This window comes from Scyliorhinus torazame, chromosome 18, assembly GCF_047496885.1.
Source record: "Scyliorhinus torazame isolate Kashiwa2021f chromosome 18, sScyTor2.1, whole genome shotgun sequence".
NCBI lineage: Eukaryota > Metazoa > Chordata > Chondrichthyes > Carcharhiniformes > Scyliorhinidae > Scyliorhinus > Scyliorhinus torazame.
The window spans coordinates 13736599-13757779 of record NC_092724.1 but is presented as its reverse complement, the minus strand read 5'-3'; the positions used below and the strand labels follow the sequence as shown (position 1 = coordinate 13757779).

Here is a 21181-nt window from a genome sequence, read left to right as displayed (position 1 = left end):
TTGGTGCTCGTGTGTAGACTTGGGAGTCCAGGGGAACGGCGTCTCGAAGACGAGATTGAAACCCTAGGAGGTGGGCCGACATTGAGGCCATCGGAGTTGTTAAGAATTTCGCAGAGAATTCCGAGGCAAGATGTTTGAAAGTGAATGCTGGATTATTTCATGAGAGGTAGAGAGACAGAGTTTCAAGGTGATTGATGCACTCACAAGAGTTTACTGATGCCTGTGTGGGTTGTAGAGAAATCCGTGGAACCTGCCTTGGTCATATCTGCCATTCATTGTGCAGTGTGGCGAGTTCAACCACAGTTAATTCACACGTACCTCATATTAACTCTGAATGTTAGAGTATAAGATAGATATTGTAAATTGTTTTACCCTCCTGACATTATATAGTAAAAGTTTTTGTTTTTTTTAAAAACCCGTGGAATCTTTATTTTCTTCACAAGCGCCTAAGATTTGTCTGCTTTAAACAAGATGTTATTGATCCCTCACTGGAACCTACCAAAAACATGGAGTTCTGGTCCAGGATCATAGCATTCCCATTGAACTCATCCCTCCCTAACTTTCCCATTGAAGCCTTTGAATCACATTTCCAAATGTTGATTTTGGTTGCACTTTCATTTTGACTGACCCTTTTCTCTTGGTGGGAATTAGATTGGGTTTATTTGTCTGCATTATTTAATAGTTTATGAATTTGAGTGAGGCCCAGCTGGAACTTCAGTGTTTGAATTTATTCCGAGCCTGTCCTCTTTTCACTGGGGTCAGTCTTGTTGTTCTTCCCCCCCTGCAGCCTCTCCAGCTGGGTACATTTCTCTCTGCTGATGCCACTTTTATCTTTCCTTTTCCAGGGCCAGAAGGCTGCAATCTTTTCATTTATCACCTGCCCCAGGAGTTTGGAGACAGTGAGCTCATGCAAATGTTTCTGCCCTTTGGGTCCGTGATCTCCTCCAAGGTCTTCATGGACCGAGCGACCAATCAGAGTAAATGCTTCGGTGAGTCTAGGTTACAATCAACATCTTCAGCCGTGGAATTTAGACGGGCCGAGTGAAATTCCTGTGCGCCCGCGATCGTCAGTTTTAGAAGTTAAGGCTGGGATTGAAATCAGCACGTCCGTACACACACAAATCTGGAATCCTCTCCCCCCAATGAGGCTGGAAATGCTGTGGCTCCGTGTAAGCCTTTGTGACCAAAGTTGTCCGATATTTGCTCTGTGAGGATATCAAAGGAGCATTCAACCTGTGTTGCCAACCTTTAGCTGATTGTAATTGAAATGACCCACATTCTTCACTCACTGAAAAATGGGATCAAATATCTTGGAAAGTTGGGCAAAGTAAGGGGTGTGGCTGATTCTTGGAGACAGGCTGGTTTCCTCTTAGGCTAGCAATAGGATAAATCCTCTGCCAACTGCTGTTTCAGTCCTTATCCCAAGGTATGGCCAATTCTAGACAGCTTCATTGGGCAGATGTTGACAGTTCTTGTGGATGTATTCAACCATCTGTCTACCTGTGGCTAGTTTAATAGCCAATTCCCGTCACTCCAGGGAGCCATTTTGGCATCTGCCTGAATCAAAGCAAAAGTGTCCATATTGGATTTGAAAAAAAGACTTTCATTTATATAGCGCCTTTCTCAATATTTGGACAACCCAGAGCCCTTTACTGCCAATAAAGTACTTTTTGCATTGACACGTAGTCACTGTTGTTATGTAGGAAGCATGGCAACCAATTTGCGCACAGTATGTTCCCCAAGACAGCAATGGGAAAATGACCAGATCACGTGTTTTTTCGGTGATGCTGATTCAGGAATAGAAAGCACCCACCCCAGGGAGCCGGCAGGGTCTCAGTTTAACATCTGATTTGAAACATGGCACCACCAACAGTGCAGCAGCCGGGCAGCACTACAGTGCCAGCCTTGATCTTTCTGCGTTTAAGTCCCCAGAGTGGGTTTTGAACCCTCGACATTCCGACTCCGAGGCAAGCGAGTTAACTGCGCCACAAGAAAATTGATCCCTTTTAAAAAAAATTTAGACTATCCAATTCTTTTTTTTCCAATAATGGGGCAATTTAGCGTGGCCAATCCACCTACCCTGCACATCTTTGGGTTGTGGGGGCAAAACCCACGCAGACACGGGGAGAATGTGCAAACTCCACACGGACAGTGACCCGGGACAGGGATCGAACCCAGGTCCTTGGCGCCGTGAGGCAGCAGCGCTAACCACTGCACCACTGTGCTGCGTGAGAAAATTGAACCCTTATCAGCGAATGAGTATTTTAATTATTTCAGTTAGCTACAAATTACTATTTAAAATCCACGTTTGGCATTGCCAATAATGGCCTCTATGCTGTAACCATTCTGTGTTTCTGTATTACCATTGCTTGATACATCCTTCTCTCTGCTGGTCATTCAACCTTGCTGATGATGTCCAGGCACATTCGGTCTCCAGTTAACCATCTCAGAGAATGTCAGCCAGTCTGGTAACTGCTTGATGTTATGCCATGGGGCGGCACAGTGGTTAGCACTGATGCCTCACAGCACCAAGAACCCGGGTTAAATTCTGGCCTCGGGTCACTGTCTGCATGGAGTTTGCACATTCTCCCCGTTGTCTGCGTGGGTTACCTCCGGGTGCTCCGGTTTCCTCCCGCAGTCCAAAGACGTGCAGGTGAGGTGGATCAGTGCACGGGGCTAAGGGGACGAGGGAGGAGGGGCGGTGCCTAGGTAGAGTGGTCTTTTGGAAAGGGCTGGTGCAGACTCGATGGGCCGAATGGCCTCCTTCTGCACTGTAAGAGATTGGATAATCTTGTGTGATCTATGGTGAGAAATGCTGCCACCCAGTGGCACAATGAAACACTGAACCAAGTGCAGAGTGAGTTTCCCACCCTCTAGTACACATTCTAACAGCGCGCCTATTTACCGTTTTAATTGGGTAACAAAGTGAACTAAAATTAAACATCTGGAATGCTGTTCAGAATTTGGGTTTTCAATCTGAAAGTGATTTCCTGTTCTTGTAGGCCAACCAATGTTTAATGGTTGAAGGATGGAGCAGAAATGTAGCAGGGGTGAGGGATTTCAGTTATGATGGGAGACTGAAGCAGTTATCCTCCCTTCCCTCCTGCTGCCCTGGCAACCGAGGTCTCCAAAATTAAAAATAAAAAAGACACACAACTAATCCGAAATAAAACAGTTAACAAGTGAAGGTCAGAGACTCAGATACAGCCCAGCAAAACAATATGGTAAATTGAAGATTCCGATCAATTTCCAGACACAATGTCAGGGACGAAAGAAGGGGAAAAGGGGAAACTGGGAGCTTTCAGCCATTCACAAAACTTGTTTCCGTGTAGAAAAAAAAAATCTTTCCTCCCTTACTGAACTCCTTGTTCTCCTGCCAGCACAGATGCTTGAGAATTGATCTGACTGAGATGTTCAAAATCAGGAACAGTTTTGATAGGATAAAAAGTGGCAGAAGGTGCCGGAACTCAGGAGCACAGGGCCCCGAGGAGATTGGCAAAAGAACTGAAGTGGGGGAGAAATCAGTTTAGCACAGCCGGTTTTTGTGATCGGGAATGCATTGCCTGAAACGGTGCTGGAAGTGGATTCCAAAATCACTGGTGGGATTCTCCGATCCTGAGGGTAAGCATTGACGCCGTCGTAAATGCCGTTGCGTTTTCCGACGGCGTCAACATGGCCTCAGGATCAGCAATTCTCGCTCCTGCAGGGGGGCAGCACGCCACTCCAGCTGCTGATCCTGGCGTCAGCTGGGCGCTGCGGGGGTCCGCGCATGCGCAGTGGCACCGGCGCCAACGTGCGCAGGCAGAGTGGCTCCCCTCACCGCGCCAGCCCCGACGCAACATGGCATAGGGCTAAAGGGTGCGGCACGGAAGAAAGGAGGCCCCCACCCCGAGAGGACGGCCCGCCGATCGGTGGGCCCCGATCGCAGGCCAGGCCACAACGGAGGGACCCCCCCAGGGTCGATCCCCTCTTGCCCTCCCGACAGGCTGCCCCTGGACCCTTCCACGCCGAGGTCCCACCGGCTGAGAGCAGGCGCCGGCGGGACTCGGGTTTTTTGTGACGGCCGCTCGGCCCATCCCGGGCCGAGAATCGGCCGGGGGGCCATGTAGAGCGGCCCCCGACCGACGGCAATGGCGCCGATTCTCCGCTCTGTGGAGAACCGCGTCCCGGCGGCGTGGCGCGATTCGCGTCGGTCGCGGGGATTCTTCGTCCCGGCCCTGGGCTGAGAGAATCCCACCCAACATACCTAACCAAATTTTTCAAACACTTGTAGGAAAACAACTTATTGGGCAATGGGAAAAGTGGAGGGAAACAGGAGTCATTACATTACTCTCCTTAAAAGCTAGCACAGGGAAAAGGGACAGAATGGTGGGCCATGAGTCTGCCCTGTGCCACGTCAGATATGTAGCCACGAGAGTAGCGAGGCAAGCTGCTTAATGCCAGCCTCAAGTTAAATAAGAAAAGGATTTATATTCCTGTAATGTCCTGTCACACCTCGCAAACAGACCCAGAGCACTTCATTTTGACGTTGTGGGCACAGCAAGATCTCGTAATGGCCAGGTTTCCTCTTTCCTGATTTGACGATCGAGGGAGGAACATTGGCCACAACATCAGGAGAACCCCCAGCTCTCCGCCAAGTTGTCCCATGGGCTCTTTCAACAGGCAGACAGGATGTGGCGTACCATCCGAAAGGTTGACACGGTCACATTGGGACCATCAGCCCTAGTTTTATTATTCAGTCCCAAGAGTGGGGCTTGAGCCCAAAACGTTTGGTCTTTGAGCCCAATACCAGCCAAGCCAACTTGGTAGAGAAGGAGGTGGAGGAGAATCAACGGTTAGCAGTTTTCCTCATATTGATTTTCCATCTGACTTTCTTCCTTTCTCCTCTCATTTCTCCCTGGATGTGCATTAGTGAGTGCCGACAGACTTCCTCTGGCCTCCCCACATGGCCATTGGCCATGCATAAACCCCACCAATGAATGGCAACAGGCTGCGCGACTTCTTTTCATTCAGTCTTGGGCTCTCAGCCTTGCTCGCAATTTCTGTTCCAATCTGGTTGCCGCTGACAAGGTGGTGGTGAACCGCTTCCTCGAACCACTGCAGTCCGTGCGGGGACGTTGCTCCCACAGTGCTGTTAGGAATGGGGTTGTAGGATTCTGAACCGGTGGGTCATGAAGGAGCGCGGCTTCACATCAAAGTCAGGATGGTGTGCGACCTGAGGAGGAACATGGAGGTGGTTACGTTCCCATGCGCTTGCTGCCCTTGGCCTTCCAGCTGGTGAGGGCACAAGTTTGGAAGGTGCACAACTACAGAGGGCACCACAGTCAAACCCAAAGTGTACCTTATCTGACAGGATTTGTAACAAAGACATTGGGTGTTGATCAGGAGTAGGATGAATGTCCAACTCCCGCTCCAAATTCATTTGTTCGCATGTTCATAAACGCTGGCTGATATTCTTTCAATTTGTACCCCATGGGGCAAAAGAAAATTGTAGAACCCTATTGTTCCCCCAGGCTGAAAAGAGCCCTTGGTGCAACTCTGGGATTGAACATTGAACCTGTACGGTCCATGAACAAATTGGCAAATGTGTGACCTTGGTCTTCTTATTGCTGAGTAACTGAGACTGGGAGGCATCAGGGCTGGCTTTAGTGAGCGAAAAAATACAACTTCCAGCTCCGCTAGGGCTTAGGGCAAAACTGTGAGGAAACAAATACATTGCCCGCCTCAGGTAATGGGTCACCTCACCCTTAACTCACTTTTCCATGTCTTGAAAACTTCTTCTATCTTTTTATATTTTTGAAGGTTTTGTCAGTTTTGATAACCCCACCAGTGCCCAGGCTGCCATCCAGGCTATGAATGGTTTTCAGATTGGCATGAAGAGGTTAAAAGTCCAGTTAAAACGGCCAAAGGACACCAGTCGCCCATACTGACTGACTGTGAGTCAGGGCAAGAATTTCTGATTTTCTAGGTAAGGCATCAGCTATTAATTAACTTCATATATTTTCCCTTTGCCTTGAAAAATTTGACGTTTGACTTTGCCGCAAAGTCAGAATAGTAGGAGGACCGTTTCACGGAAGCTTTGTGTAGGAATTCAGTTGTACAGGGCATTGGCGGAACCACATTTGGAACTACTGTGTACAATTTTGCTCTCCTTATTTGAAAAAGGGTACAACAGCATTAAAGGTGGTTCAGTAAAATTCACTCGACTCATTCCTGAGTTGAAGGGCGTATCCTGTGATGAAAGGTTGAACAGGTTGGGCCAATAGCCATTGGTGTCCAGAAGGATGAGGCGATCTTATTGAAACATGCAAGGTCCTGAGAGACCTTGACAGGGTGGATACCAGGACGATGGGCGGGACCTTCCAGTTCTGCTCGCCCAGGGTCTGGAATTCCCGGCATAGGTCAATGGTCCATTAAATTATCCGTCCTGCCCACAATGATTCCCGTGGTGGGCAGGATCAGAAAATTTACCCCCATGTTTCCACTCGCTGCAGAAACTAGAAGTGGGGGAGGCAGTTTAAGAGTAAGTGATCTCCCTTTCTCACCGAGGGTGGTTAGTCTGTGGGCTTCCCGTCCCCTGGAAAGCAATGGAGGCTGAGTCACTAGCCTTGATCATACTGAAAGGTGAAGCAGATTTGATGGCCTGCTCCTTCTCCTAATTCCTTTGTTTGTATGTCCTATTTTTACCCAAGGGTAGTGGAAATCCGAATCTTTATTCTACCCCTTCCAAAAAAAACAGTTGAGGTCAAAAAAAGACAAGTTGGGCTGGGGCAAGGGAATGTCAATTGAAAATGTCAATACCAGATTGATGGACCTCTAGAGTTTTGCAAGTCCCAGAACTAAGGAAGACAAGTGGAGTTGGGGTGCATGTCAGCCTGTTTTGCTCGTGGAACAGTCTCGATGGACTGAATGGCCGACTATCTGCCTGTGCATTGGTTCAGCATTTCAATGACTCATATTTGGCATGCTTATTTTAAGAGGGTCATACTCTTCACTGGGCTCTGGAAATGATAGCAACATAATAAATGGCCATGGAGCTACCACTGGGGTAGGCATCTTGAGATAGTGGAAGTCGCGAGGGCCCATGTGGGGCACATCCTTGCTGAATAATTATCATTAGTGCATTTGGCAGTTTTAATGACCGTCGAAGAATGTTCGCTCTAATTTCATGCATCAGACTTTAGCAGATTTAGGATGGAAAAATGAAGGGGTTTGTGGCCGGTTTTAAGCAGATTTGACTCTGTCTATAATGATGAGCGGTGGCCATATTCCTGGAAAATCTTCACTTCTGGAAGGGTTCCAATGCTACCTGGTGCGATGGCCTCAGTTTGGGCAGAAGTTCAGGATCTGCAGTTGGCTCCAGTGGCCCTGGGTGAGCCACAGGAAAATGAGCCAGGATTCCCACTCGTTATTCTAACCCCCTCCCCTCTCGATGTGCACAGCAGTGGGTGAGGATAAGATCCCACTGTCATATGTTGGTGACGTTCATTGTTAATGCCTATGCGTTGAATAATGATCCCTAGGATGATATGTCATGATATGCCCCTGATCCAACCAAATCCTGGTCCCTTCAGCAGATTGTCCTAACATGCGACTACCCCAATGTGCAAACATAGGGGCGGCATGGCAACACAGCGGTTAGCACTGTTCTTAGGTTCGATTCCCACTTGGGTCACTGTCTGTGCCAAGTCTGCACGTTCTCCTCGTGTCTGCATGGGTTTCCTCCGCGTGCTCCGGTTCCCTCCCACAGGTCCCGAAAGACGTGCTCGTTAGGTGAATTGGACATTCTGAATTCTCCCTCTGTGTACCCGAACAGGCGCCGGAGTGTGGCGACGAGGGGCTTTTCACAGTAACTTCATTGTAATGTTAATGTAAGCCTACTTGTGACAATAAAGATTATTATTATTGTGTAAGCCTACTTGTGACAATAAAGATTATTATTATTATGTAAGCCTACTTGTGACAATAAGAAAGATTATTACATGTTTCTCTGTGAGATCCTGTGATAAATACTTAAACTACTTTCATTTACCTTTTCTTAACCTTAAATTAACTTTAAAATGATGAAGGCTGCCTTGACCCCTGGCAGCAGGGAGCTCAGAGTCCTTTGTTTTGTAATCTCTGTAGACCACGTTGCCATGTTTGGGCCCAGCCCTGATGATGCTTTCCTCTTTCATTAGGGCAATGACGGCGGTGGATTATGGGGAAGGTACTTTTTTGAGATGGCTGATCCTCTGATATCAGTACTGAGGAGGAGACAACGAAATACAAAACTTGGAGAAAACATTTCGAGAACCCTGAAAATGTGAAATTTCATTGCAGCTATTTAAGGCGACTTGGATCTGACAATAGCACACGTGACGTAAAACGATGTAGGAAGGACGGCTGTCTTAAAAGTTGCAGAGGGAGCTGCTTTGGTGCAGTTCTGTGTCATCGAGCACCCAGCTAGGTCTCCTAGGCGATGGTTGCCATGGCTGAGGTTTTTTTTGTGTGTGTGTTTTTGAATCCATAAGGTTGACATGGTTACGCAGAACACATTGAGTCTTTATCTCTCAATCCACGACATTCAGGGATCAAAAGGACCAAACAGATGTTTTTTTAATTTATTATGGGGGCCTGTATATGTAATATATGAGTTCAGCTTTCTTTACTTATCTTGATAGTGAAAACATGGGGAAAATAAGAGCTAAAACTGTTTTAAAATTTAAAAAAAAAGCAACGCTTCAGTGGTCTTAGAATAGTATTATACACTGGGAAATTTATACGAGGAGCAAAATTCAGTAGAAACCTTACAGGAGTTAGTTTTAAGAAGAAAACAAAGACTAAAATGTACTTTTGTGCCTCATCTCCTGCTTAGGGGGTGCGATGGTACTGCATGCAGAATGTGATCACAAATATAATTATACATAATGGTGTATAGATATACTGCTCCTTATATTTCTGAAAAGATTGCTTTCGAAGAGAGGGAGAAAAACATTGAATGCTTTTTCTTGGTGAAGGTGGGCTTTCTTTAACCATCTGAGGACCTATTATTGCCACCCTGATTCAAGTCAACTAATTTGCCTGTTTGATGATTTAGTGCAAGGTTTAAACAAGGTCAGAAGAAATTAAATCCCTTGTGGTGTAGCTTCTCGATTTTAAAAAAAACATTGTAAATAACCCCCGAAATAACAAAAACAGCACATCATTTCCGATAACTGGCGAGGGCCTTTTTTTTTGTATCTGAGTGTTAAGGAATTTATATATTGAATGGTGTAACCAAAATGTGCAGATGGTTTGGTGCGCGGGGCTTTAGCACAATGTCTCTTCCCCTGGGAAGATGGGACGAAAACGGGCTGTTGGGGCAGTTCTGGTTCGAGGCCTGTTGACCAAAATCGAGGGTGCAACACTCAAAATTGACGTCCACAGAGGCTTTGGGGTCAATGGTGGAGCTGAGGGAAATGGTGCTCACTCACCCACCAGCTCCCCCCCCCCTCCCCTTCCCCCTACCCCCGCTCCCACAAAGTCGCCTATCCGCACGGGTTTTCCATGAAATGAATCTGGAGTACTGCCCCCCCAACCCCACTCCCTCGGGACCTCCATCATTCCCCCAATCCCTCATCACCCAAGGATTAGTAGCACATAACTAACCTTTAATTTGAAACTTATTGACAGGGAAAGAAAGAGGTGAATTTAAACAGCACGTTTACTGATTTCGGGAGATCCCAAAACTCTTTAGAACTTTTCTTTTGAAAGGGAGTCGCTTGTAATGTTGGACGTGCAGCAGCTAATTGGTTCCGGTTGCTGATTGATGACAGTGAGTTCACTCAAACCGCTGTGAAATAAATGGCCAAACTGGCTGCCGATCGAGGCAGGAATTTCAGTCAGGGAAGGCATCGGGGGAAATTCCCCTGCTCTTCTTCAAAATCTTCCCGTGGGATCTTTTAAGTGTGTCTAAGAAGACAAAGCATCTCATTTGACAGACGGCAGTGCAGCACTCTCTCTGTCTTGCACTGGGCTTTTGTGCTCGGCTCTCTGCATTGCGGGCAGCCGCGCAACCTGTGACTTTAAGAGGACTAGAGGGTTACCCACTGAGCCACAAGGCAGCATAGCAACATGGGAGACAGTTCACCGAGGCTGGTTTGACATCAAGGGTTGAGCTCCATGTCCAGGGCAGACAGGGTAAAGAGGAGTTTCAATCTCACTCCGCTGTTCCGAATGGTGCTGATCTGTAAGGAAAATGCTTTATTCCCCACATTGACATCCATTGCCTTAATAAGCGCAACAAAATGGCGGTGCAACCCCCCCCCCCCCCCCCCCCACTCCCCGGCCATATGGGCTGTTCCATTGAATAATATCGTGGCTAAACAGACAATGTATTTGGCTGAAGTTCAAACCATCATGGCAGGTTCAGTGCGGCGTACTGAAAACAGGCAAAGCAACATGAATTTGATTCTGAAACGGAAGGCTTTTTCGTCAGGATTCCTTCCAGCACGATAATTTAAATGACGATTGTTATCCAAATTATCAAAGCTTGCTGTTAGTTTATTGGATCATTGATTTGACAAGCCAAAGAAAGTTCAGCCAAAGAAATTGATTGTTCCAAATATTGTTTTTAAGAATGGCGTTCTGACTCCTTGGTTCTCCTGAAGGCACTGAGGATGAAGCCAGCCCCCCCTGCACTATTCCTAGTTGTAGGTGAATCTATATAGAAAATGCCCTTGGGCTATTCAGCTGCGATGGGCGTCACAGGTTCAGCCAACCCTGTTCAGGAGGAGGAGTTCTGACTGACTTTGGGCTCTCCTTGCTTTTTTATATAAATTTAGATTACCCAATATATAAATTTAGAGTACCCAATTCATTTTTTCTAATGAAGGTGCAATTTAGCATGGCCAATCCACCCAGCCTGCACATCTTTTGGTTGTGGGGGCGAAACCCACGCATACACAGGGAGATTGTGCAAACTCCACATGGACAGTGACCCAGAGCCGGGATCGAACCAGGGACCTCGGCGAGTGAGGCAGCAGTGCTAACCACTGTGCCACCGTGCTGCCCTCGCTCTCTCCTTGTTAGGGTCAGTGGCCTGCTGTGTCCCCATCCCGTCACTACCTGCTGTCCGAGATTCACTAGCTCAGTGCAGGCGGGTTTTGCAACCGTGTTCCACCTACCTGATTTTACTTATTTACTGAAGACAGTTTCTCGGTACTGGTTTACTGCCTATCATGCCGTGCAGCAAAAATCTCTTACAATGCGCACTTACATTTAGACCAACGTTTTCCGGCAATTCCCTTTGAATGGATCTTCCGATCTTGCCCATAGACGGCTTTTCACAGTAACATCATTGAAGCCTACTTGTGACAATAACCGATTATTATTATTACATGGCGGCAAGGCTGTACGGTGGTTAGCACTGCTGCCTCACAGGGACTCTGTTTCAACTCCAGCATCATTGGTTGATTGCCTGTGTGGAGTTTGCACGTTCTCCCCCTGTCTCCGTGGGTTTTCTCCGGGTGCTCCGATTTCCTCCCACAGTCCAAAGATGGGCAGATTTGGTAGATTGACCGTGCTAAATTGTCCCCTCGTGTCGATTGATGTGCATATTAGGTGGGGTTACGGGGGTAGGGTGGCTGAATCAGCCTAGGCAGGGTGCTCTTTCAGAGGGTCAGTGCAGTATCGATGGGCCGAATGGCCTCTTTCCGCACTGTAGGAATTCTATTCTATAATAGTGACCCCCAACTGCAGGGCGTTTCCCTGCAGTGGAGGATGAGGGACATAGACATCGGCAGGACTGGAAGATCCCGCCACAGGTCAATTGCGGGTCACCTCTGCCTCCGGAAGTGTTTTATCACATCAAAGTACTTATTGCAAGCAATTAGTCTTGAAGTGAAGTTCCTGATGTAACATAGGCAAATGTGGCAGTCGTTGTATGCTCTCACCATTAATTAATTCATTGGCCAATCGATGATGGGGGTTGTTCTTCTTCGAAGACCTGGAGGAGATTTGATGGAGGTCTTCAAAATCATGAGCGCTCTTGTTGGAGTTAATGAGGAGACATTGTTTCCAGTGGGAAGGGGAGTTGGGAATCAGAGGACACAGATTCAAGGTCATTGAAGAAAAAAAACAGAGACCACATGAAGATATTTGTATGACTTAGAATTGACTGCCTGAAAGACCAATGGAAACAGATTCAATAATGACTTTCAAAAGGGAATTGGCTAAATATTTAAAGGGGAAAACTTACCCTGGATATGGGGGATGAGCAGGGGGAGTGGGTTGAAGAATAGCTCTCTCAACGTACCAGCCCAGGTTTGATGAGGTGAGTGTCCTTCCCTGTGCTGTCTCATGAGCTAGAATAGATTTGAAAGTTTTTGGCAGGGTAAGGGAGGCAGCACTGGAGGTGAATGGTGGGCTTGCTCCCGCCTCAGCTGTCTCAGCCCCAGTGAACCAAACGCGATTGGCTGGTGGGAAGGACATCCAGTTGGTGGTGTGAAGTGGGACTCTGTCCCCGGTCAAAGCGACCCGGCTGGGGCATGGTGCGGGAGTGGGGTTATGGCGTGAGCAGGAAATCATAGCCACCAATTTAAAGGCCATCTCGCACTCGTTATTTCTTCTGGTAGGTTCAAAAACTGAGAATAAATGAAGTAAAAAAACGTGCAAATATTGCCAATTCACCAACAGGTTATGCTGCCACACACTAGCCATGGTCCTGTTGTTGGGCCTTTTCTTCCACCCATCTCCTCATACCTGATGTAAAGCACTCCCCCAAACATTTTCTTGTCTGATACCCTAACAGTTGATTAGTTTGTCCGGTACAGTTTCACTTGGAGCTGGTGTACTTGGTCACCGCATTTGACCCCCGGGACATGGCGAGCTTGGCCAGTTCCCCGGGCAGCAGCAGGTGTGCACGGCGGTCCGGATCTTCCGGGGGTTGATGGTGCTGCGCTTGTTGCAATCGGCCAGGCTGGAAGCGTCGCCCACGATATGCTTGAAGATGTTGACGAACAGGTTCTTGACGTTCATGGCCTTGGAGGGGATTCCGGTGTCTTGGGTGAATCCGCTTCATCACTTTGTAGATGTGGGTGGGGTAATTCTACTCCTCGATCACCTCCTCTTTTTCCTGGCGTTTTTTTCAGAGCTTTCTTCACTGCTTTCTCTTCGTCACACAGTATCCAGTAAGTTGGCAAGTGAAAAACTGCAATTGGCTCTTTAAGAACATCAATGGCTTGTTAATTGGCTATTTCAGAATGATGGAGGGGCTTCTGATTTCCACACTCAATCTGGCTTCCCTAATCTGGGAGATTGTCTTGATGACGCTGGACTGACATCATCCTGATTTGTGGCCATAAAATCCTGTTCTATGATCTTGAGGGAGAATCCGTCCTTAGCGTGTTAACAACGCTGTCCTTGGGTGGTATTCTAGGAGGTTGGATTGTGCCCCCTTTAGGAAACCACCTGAACATTGACTTGCCAGATTGCCACACAGGCAGTGAAGACAAATATCTCACGCCCACAATGTTGGACAGGGTCATGTGTTGGCCCAGATCAGGTAAGGGTGGCAGGTTTAAGGATATCAATGAAGTATTTGAGTTTTTACATTAATCTGGCAGAGCATAGCCATTGTTTGCTGGTGATAGCCCAGAATAATTGAGTTCAATTCCACTAACTTAACATAGTAGGATTTGAACCACAGGATACAAATCCACTATCACAACCAGTACCGACAACAGGAATAGCTTTGCTGTTCTTCAAATAGGACCACAACATCTTCAATACCGAAGAACAGCAGCAAACAATGGAATACTTCACAGTCGTACCGGCTTCTCAACCTTGCCCCCATCTGAGGCATGGTGACCCTCAGGTTAAACCACCACCAGTCAGCTCTCCCCCTCAAAGGGACAAACAGCCTATGGTCATCTGGGACTATGGCAACTTTACCTTTTGCTTCACTGTACTACAGCGGAGTCATAACTTAAATTATCAATTTTGAAAATCCAGGGTATGATCTTGAATGTCTTAGCCAGAGTTGGCAGCTGGGATACGCTTTGTATCCAACTTGCACCTTAAAATATAATTTTATTGTTTGTTTTGAGAACGTGCGAATAATCGATAAGGATTGGCAGCACAGTGGTTAACACTGATGCTTCACAGCGTCGGGTACCTGGGCACAATTCCGACCTTAAATGACTGTGTGGAGTTGGCACGTTCTCTCCGTGCCTGCGTGGGTTTTCTCAGGGTGCTCCAGTTTCCTCCTACAGTCCAAAGGTGTGCAGCTTGGGTGGATTGGTCATGCTAAAATTGTCCCTTCGTGTCCAGGGATTTTCAGGTTAGGCGGGGTTACGGGGGATAGGTGAGGAAGGCAACCTGGATGTAGCTTCAGGTTCTCTTTATCAGTTGCTGTTGACCTTAGTCACATCTCATTGAGTCCATTGACAGCAACAGAACGAGGAGAGTACGGTCCCAAGTGGCACCAACTAATCAGAGGAGGGGCTTTGGATTGGATTGGATTTGTTTATTGTCACGTGTACTGAGGTACAGTGAAAAGTATTTTTCTGCGAGCAGCTCAAACAGATCATTTTGTACATGAAGAGAAAAGAAAATACATAATAGGGCAACACAAGGTACACAATGTAAATACATAAACACTGGCATCGGGTGAAGCATACAGGAGTGTAGTATTAATGAGGTCAGTCCATAAGAGGGTCGTTTAGAAGTCAGGATAACAGCGGGGAAGAAGCTGTTTTTGAATCTGTTTGTGCGTGTTCTCAGATATTTGTATCTCCTGCCCGATGGAAGAAGTTGGAAGAGTGAGTAAGCCGGGTGGGAGGAGTCTTTGGTTATGCTGCCCGCTTTCCCCAGGCAGCAGGAGGTGTAGACAGAGTCAATGGATGGGAGGCGGGTTCATGTGATGGACTGGGCTGTGCTCATGACTGTCTAAAGTTTCTTGCGGTCTTGGGCCGAGCAGTTGCCATACCAGGCTGTGATGCAGCCTGATAGGATGCTTTCTACGGTAGTAGTTAATTTTTTTGAAGTTGCTAAGAATTAATGTGTGGTTATTCTGGCTCATTAGAGGTCAGGAATCCATTTTATTGGGGACCAAGTGACAATGCCAGACTGATAAATTGCTCTTTTATCTCTGAGCCTTGGTTTGATTCCAGCCCACTCTAATGGGATTAAAGATTTCTTTATCTGTCGTGTAAAATGACCTTTTGTGAAATGCAGTCCACCAGTTTCAATATGGTGCGGGTGAATCCTCAGCTCAGCCAGTCGTCAGGCATCAACAATGGACCATCTCTGCAGAAACGGACAAGGGTGAATGACACGCGAACTGAAAATATTGAGGATGGAATTAAGGAGCTTTCGAGGCTGTGTGCAGAGCAATCTAACAGCATGAAATCATTGCTCTGTCTGTTACTCTGTCCATTGCTTGTAGCTGACTGGAAGAGAGAGAGAGAGCTTGCATTTATATAGAGCCTTTCACTGCAAAACAATTTTCCAGTTGGTAAAGAACCAGTTAAACTTGGAAATCGTACTGGTCTGAACTGGAGTTCCATTTTAAGGAATAAACAACCAATTCGGACCAATGCCATCCATTTCCCAAGTTGTTGATAACTTTTTTCTTCTGACCATGCAGTCATACGCTGCAGGAAAGGATGTCCCGAAGCGTGGTACATTGGCGAGACCATGCAGACGCTGCGACAACGAATGAGCGGACATCGTGCGACAATCACCAGGCAGGAATGTTCCCTTCCAGTCGGGGAACACTTCAGCGGTCAAGGGCATTCAGCCTCTGATCTCCGGGTAAGCGTTCTCCAAGGCGGCCTTCAGGACGCGCGACAACGCAGAATCACCGAGCAGAAACTTATAGCCAAGTTCCGCACACATGAGTGCGGCATCAACCGGGACCTGGGATTCATGTCGCATTACATTCACCCCCCCACCATCTGGCCTGCGGAATCCTACCAACTGTCCTGGCTTGACACAATTCACACCTCTTTAACCTGGGGTTACCCCATCTCTGGATCTGTAAAGATTTAATCACCTGCTAATGCTCGCATTCCAAGCATTGTCTGGCATCTTTGAATCTGTCTATATATATGTTTCTGGAACATACCTCTTCATTCACCTGAGGAAGGAGCAGCGCTCCGAAAGCTAGTGACATCGAACCAAACCTGTTGGACTTTAACCTGGTGTTGTAAGACTTCTTACTGCCATTGAGGTGGGCAAAGCAAGCTCCCACAAACAGTGCCAAGAAAGCACGGTTAATCTGATGTGAGCTGGGGCACCGGGATTTGCCCTTGAAAGAATGTCACACGCCTAGCAGAGAGGACCTGGGTTTAACACGAAGATAAAAGCAAATTACTGCGAATGCCGGAACCTGGAACAATAACAAAAAATGCTGGACAATCTCAGCAGATCTGACAGCATCTGAGGAGAGAGAAGGGAGCTAACGTTGACTCTTTGTCAAAGCTAGGTTTACATCTCATTTGAAGAGTAGAAGCTTAGTATTAGCCTGGAGTTTCACCCTCTTGTGGGCATTTTTGGAATGCCCAATCCCCTGGTTGGGTGGGGGGGGGGGGGGGGGGGGGGATGGAGGCTGGCAGAGGCGAGAGTGCTACCCAACTGAGCTACAGCCAAGACCTACAGCCTAAAAGTGAACCCAGCCTGATATACCGACAACGGGGGCCGGATGGAAGTGTGGGCTACAGCCGCAGGGACTTATTCCATGGTCCCGTCTCACGGATTTGGGCGGCACGGTGGCACAGTGGTTAGCGCTGCTGCCTCACAGCTCCAGGGACCTGGGTTCATTTCCGACCTCGGGTGACTGTGTGAAGTTTGCAATTTCTCCCCATGTATGCGCGGGTTTCCTCCGGGTGCTCAGGTTTCCTCCCACAGTCCAAAGATGTGCAGGCTAGGTGCATTGACCATGCCTAAGTATCCAAAAAAAGGTTAGGTGGGGTTACTGGGCTACGGAGATAGGGTGGAGGCGTGGGCTTAAGTAGGGTGCTCTTTCCAAGGGCTGGTGCATACTCGATGGGCCGAATGACCTCCTTCTGCACTGTAAATTCGATGATTCTATGAAATGACACTTGCGATTGAGTACCTCAACTGTGTTGTATTGAGATGCTGCCTTTTCCTGAGGAAAGTGGAAGTCTCTGACGGGGATAAAGCCACGTCTCCATTTGGAAACCATTAAGGCTCCATCGCTGTCCTCCCGCGAACGGACTTGTGCAGAGGGTAAGTCTCCTCAAATCCCTTAGACCAAAATACCGTAGGTATGTTCATCCTGCTGCGTCGCTGCTGTTGATGGATTAAATAGCCCAACCTAGGAAGAGAATATTTTGATTCTCCCAGTCAACACATTTCCCAGGAGCGTGTTTCTGTTGGCAGCAATGGACTATGGAGCCAGCGCCTGGACTTGCTGTTTGGTTTGGAGTGAGCCTCTGAGCTGGCTGCTGGGGTTGGAGGCTGAGGGCCACAGTGCCAGGGAATAACCACACTTTTGTCATACGAAGAACTATCAACAATCCAATCTAATGATCACCAATTCTTTTGTCAAGTTCCTAATATGTCCTGTCCTTGCTCGGTGAAGTGAGATCATGAAAAAACAAATCAGCCTTCCTTGATCTGGGTTCCCAGTATTCTTGCTGTGTCTCTGATTTCGCTTTGCTCGCTCTCTATTCCAAAACAAAGGCTTTTGTCTGCTTTTTATTTGCTGCATCTCTTGCGGTGCGGGTGCTTTCTGATTTATTACTGTGTCCCTCCCCTTCCTTCACTCTGCACCTGTCCTATTGTATCTGTGTGTCTTTCTTTATGTGCTGCTGCTGTGTGCATTCTCTAGCCCTGTCCCCTCCTGTTTCCTGCCCTGTCACCCCCAGCCCTCTCCACTCTCCCGCCGTGATGCGAACTCACGACCGGGAAGACCAAAAGTGATGCCCCCCCTCCCCCAAAGCCGAATGAACCTTTGGCGTTTTACAAACCCCAATCATTTGGAACTTGCGCAGATTTTCACTGGTCCCCTACTCTTTCCACGCGCCCATTCTCTTCATGTGCGAGGCCAGACAGGGTGTTAGTCAGCTCTTCCGCTACGTGGGGCATCACATGCAACCCTGATCTGGCCCTGTTCCGAAATTGGTAGACGCCAGGGTGGACGAGGAAGCGCGGGTTGGGGAGGGGGTTCTTTGCGATGACTTGTGTAGTCTTGGCTGAGCACAGCCTCATTAGGATGCTAAACTAAAAGCTGGAATCTGAAAGAATAACAAAAATAGCAAATGCTGCGGGTGGGGGGGACTCAGCAGGTCTGGTAGCATCTGTGGAGAGAGAAACCTTAGCTCTGAAAAAGAGTCTATAAAAAGCCCCAAAGAACAGGCACACAGACTGGAGAGGCTGACACGTCAGCTGAGCTTTTCCAGAATGTTCTGTTTTATTATTTTATAATAACAATCACTTATTGTCACAAGTAGGCTTCAATGAAGTTACTGTGAAAAGCCCCTAGTCGCCACATTCCGGCACCTGTTCGGGGAGGCCGGTACGGGAATTGAACCCGCAATGCTGGCCTTGTTCTGCATTACAAGCCGGCTAGTTAGCCCACTGTGCTAAACCAGCCCCATTTAGGGTGCTGCCTGGTCTGAGGAAATGTGTTTGAAATGACAAAGGACTGGAACGGCCAATAGAAATCTGAATCCAACAAGGGGGCAGTGAGGGGGTGTTTAATTGTCAGAGATTTGAGACCCAGGACAGAGGAATCCCTTCTACACAGTGACAATGAGAACATTGAGAATTGTGATTTCAGTGCGTTTGTGCCTTGGAGGTGATGCCACGATTCCAGGAGAGAATGCAGGTAGCAGCCCTCTGAGAGTCACTCTTTGCTAACATTCACAGTACGAACCCTGTGCCAGTTAGATGTTGATTCCATGACACTTACTGCAAGCATGCTGCTGGAGAGTAGGAGAGCTGGACGCATGTTCCCTCTCACCCGTCAACACTTCATAATTCAGTGAATATTTAGCTCACTGGGTTTCAAATGAGGTACGAATTGAGGCACAAAGCTGGTTGGGCAGGTAGTTCCATTGCTCAAATGCACAAAGCACTTTGATAGCTCCCTGTGAAATTGTTTTTACCTTGGGAAGCTGGCCCCAACATCCTCCCTTCCCTTTGCTGACATCTTAATGCATAATAGGCTCTTGGGTCCACTGTGCGAGCTGATGGTTTAAATAGGGCGTGTGGACGTGGAGGGGGTGATCTTGGGACCCTGCATGTATCTTTCATGCACTAGCAGTCTTGACCCTTGGGCACACGTCTCATCTCCCAAGAATCTCCCTGGTCACCCGAAGCTGCTAGAGAAGATAGCACCATGTGGTGTTTTTCGAATTTAAAGTTGCCCATAGTTTATCGTGTCCATGTTAATAGTGCTGCCAATACGTATGAATAAAGTGTTTGCATTGGGTGTGAAGTTGGAGGTCTCCACCTCACTCCTGATGAAGATACACCCACTGAACGAGAGTCCAGTTCCAAGCGACTTCCCCCAGAGCAACACCGTTGGAGATTTATCAATGACCCATGTCCACATATAAAAGCTGAAGAAAAGAGGTAAACTCCTGAGGTTTGCTTTTGAAATCTGTGTTTTATTGCATCTTGAGTAGAGACTTGCAGATATTCTCCAGCATACACGTTCCTGAGTTTCCTTTGGTGTGCTTATCGGAGTTTAGTTGCCCCCACCCTCCCCCAAGGTCTAATACTGAGAGGGTTCACCGAGGATCCACTGCTCAAGTAGCAGCAGGAGTTGGGGGCCCGAGAGGTTGCAACCCTTCATCCTTCTGGAGTTAGGAGAAGCGAGAGACGCTTGTAGGAGCGAACGTTAGGGCGAGCTGAAAATCCCGCCGGGCGCAATACTGACATTGCAAATTGTCCAGTCCCATAATTTCCAAATTGGAGGTGAAATTGGGACAGTTGTAATCATGGGCAGCTTGCCCTCGATGCCAATTTCACGTCCAGGTTCCAAGCACCCATGCTGTGCCAGCGATGGGCAGACAGGCATCAAGCCCTCCTGGGCCAGTCACACCACTGGGTTATGCACAGAGCTCCCCTTCTGCGACAGTCTGAAGAGAGAGTCATACCCCCACACCAGGCCAAAGTAGCATTTTGATTCTGCCCCCCACCCCCCAGTCGTCACGCCATCCATCCACGTGGCCTCTCTGAGTGAGATTGCCAATTTTAGTGCTAAAACATCTGGGCCAACCCTCCCAAACGCACCATTTCCACAGCTGGGAGCCGGGTTGAGTTCATCAGAAGGTTTGAAGTAAGATCTCATTTCCAGCCAGCAGACAATGAGTTTCAATCCCCATCAGCCTGGGCTGGATCTGAGCTTGGATGTCAAAGGACAGCATCAGACTCACTGTGGCGTCCAGGCCCCACCAGCTCTCTTTATTTTGCTCATTTCTGCGGATATTTTCCAGAGCCCTCAGTGGGTTAGGGTGATGTGGGGTTGGTGTAGATGCTGATCACCCTGCGTGCTCTCCGAGAAGCACTGAAGACTGCTCTGGGAAAATCCGCGTATTTTACATTGTTTATAATTTACAATTTAAGAAGACAATTCCTGCAGATGTTCAAGAAATTCGAAACCGCATCATTCGATTTGTAATGAATGACCTGGATATTTTACCCTGAATGATGAAAGGTTCTTGTTATCTCTGTACATACTTTGACTTCTCTTTATAATTTATATATTTATTGTAATGGTTCAGTTGCTGAAGAGCTTTATTTAATTGGTACTCCTTGGCTGTCCTTGACAATGGTACAGTACTTTTTTTATATATAAATATATTTGAATTATTTGTATAATGTGTTATTATTTCTGTGTTACATATTCATGACAGATGAGATTCTGAAAAAAAAACATAAGCAAAACAATGCTCTATTCACTCAGGCTGACAAGAAATACTGTATCATACATTAAAGAAATTTAAATAACAGTTGAGTCTGAGTGTCTTTAGTGGTGCTAGTGGACTGTAGTGCAGGGGAGATTCTCACTCACTGCTTCTCTGCAACATGTGGTTCCTGGTAGTAGTCTGTGTCCGAGGCACTTGCCCAAAGCGATGTTAATATATTCTATCCTTCCCTCACTCTGCACTTCTCTTCTCACAGTCTGAGGATGCTCTTATGAGGGGCAAAGATAGGGTGAATAGGAAGGAACCTTTCACCTTAG

General features: G+C 47.5%; 1 protein-coding gene across 12 annotated transcripts in view; it reads left to right on the top strand.

The window, feature by feature from the left end:
• The window catches only part of LOC140394956 (CUGBP Elav-like family member 4), a 558707-nt gene extending 537759 nt beyond the window's left edge, over positions 1-20948 (top strand). For all 12 annotated transcript variants that reach the window (XM_072482177.1, XM_072482178.1, XM_072482176.1 and 9 more), the window contains 3 exons: positions 846-989; positions 5803-5968; positions 8181-20948. In XM_072482177.1, coding sequence (XP_072338278.1) covers positions 846-989; positions 5803-5930 — 272 coding nt within the window. In that variant the 3' untranslated portion in view covers positions 5931-5968; positions 8181-20948. The remainder of the gene's footprint in view (positions 1-845; positions 990-5802; positions 5969-8180) is intronic.
• Positions 20949-21181: the final 233 nt, after the last annotated feature.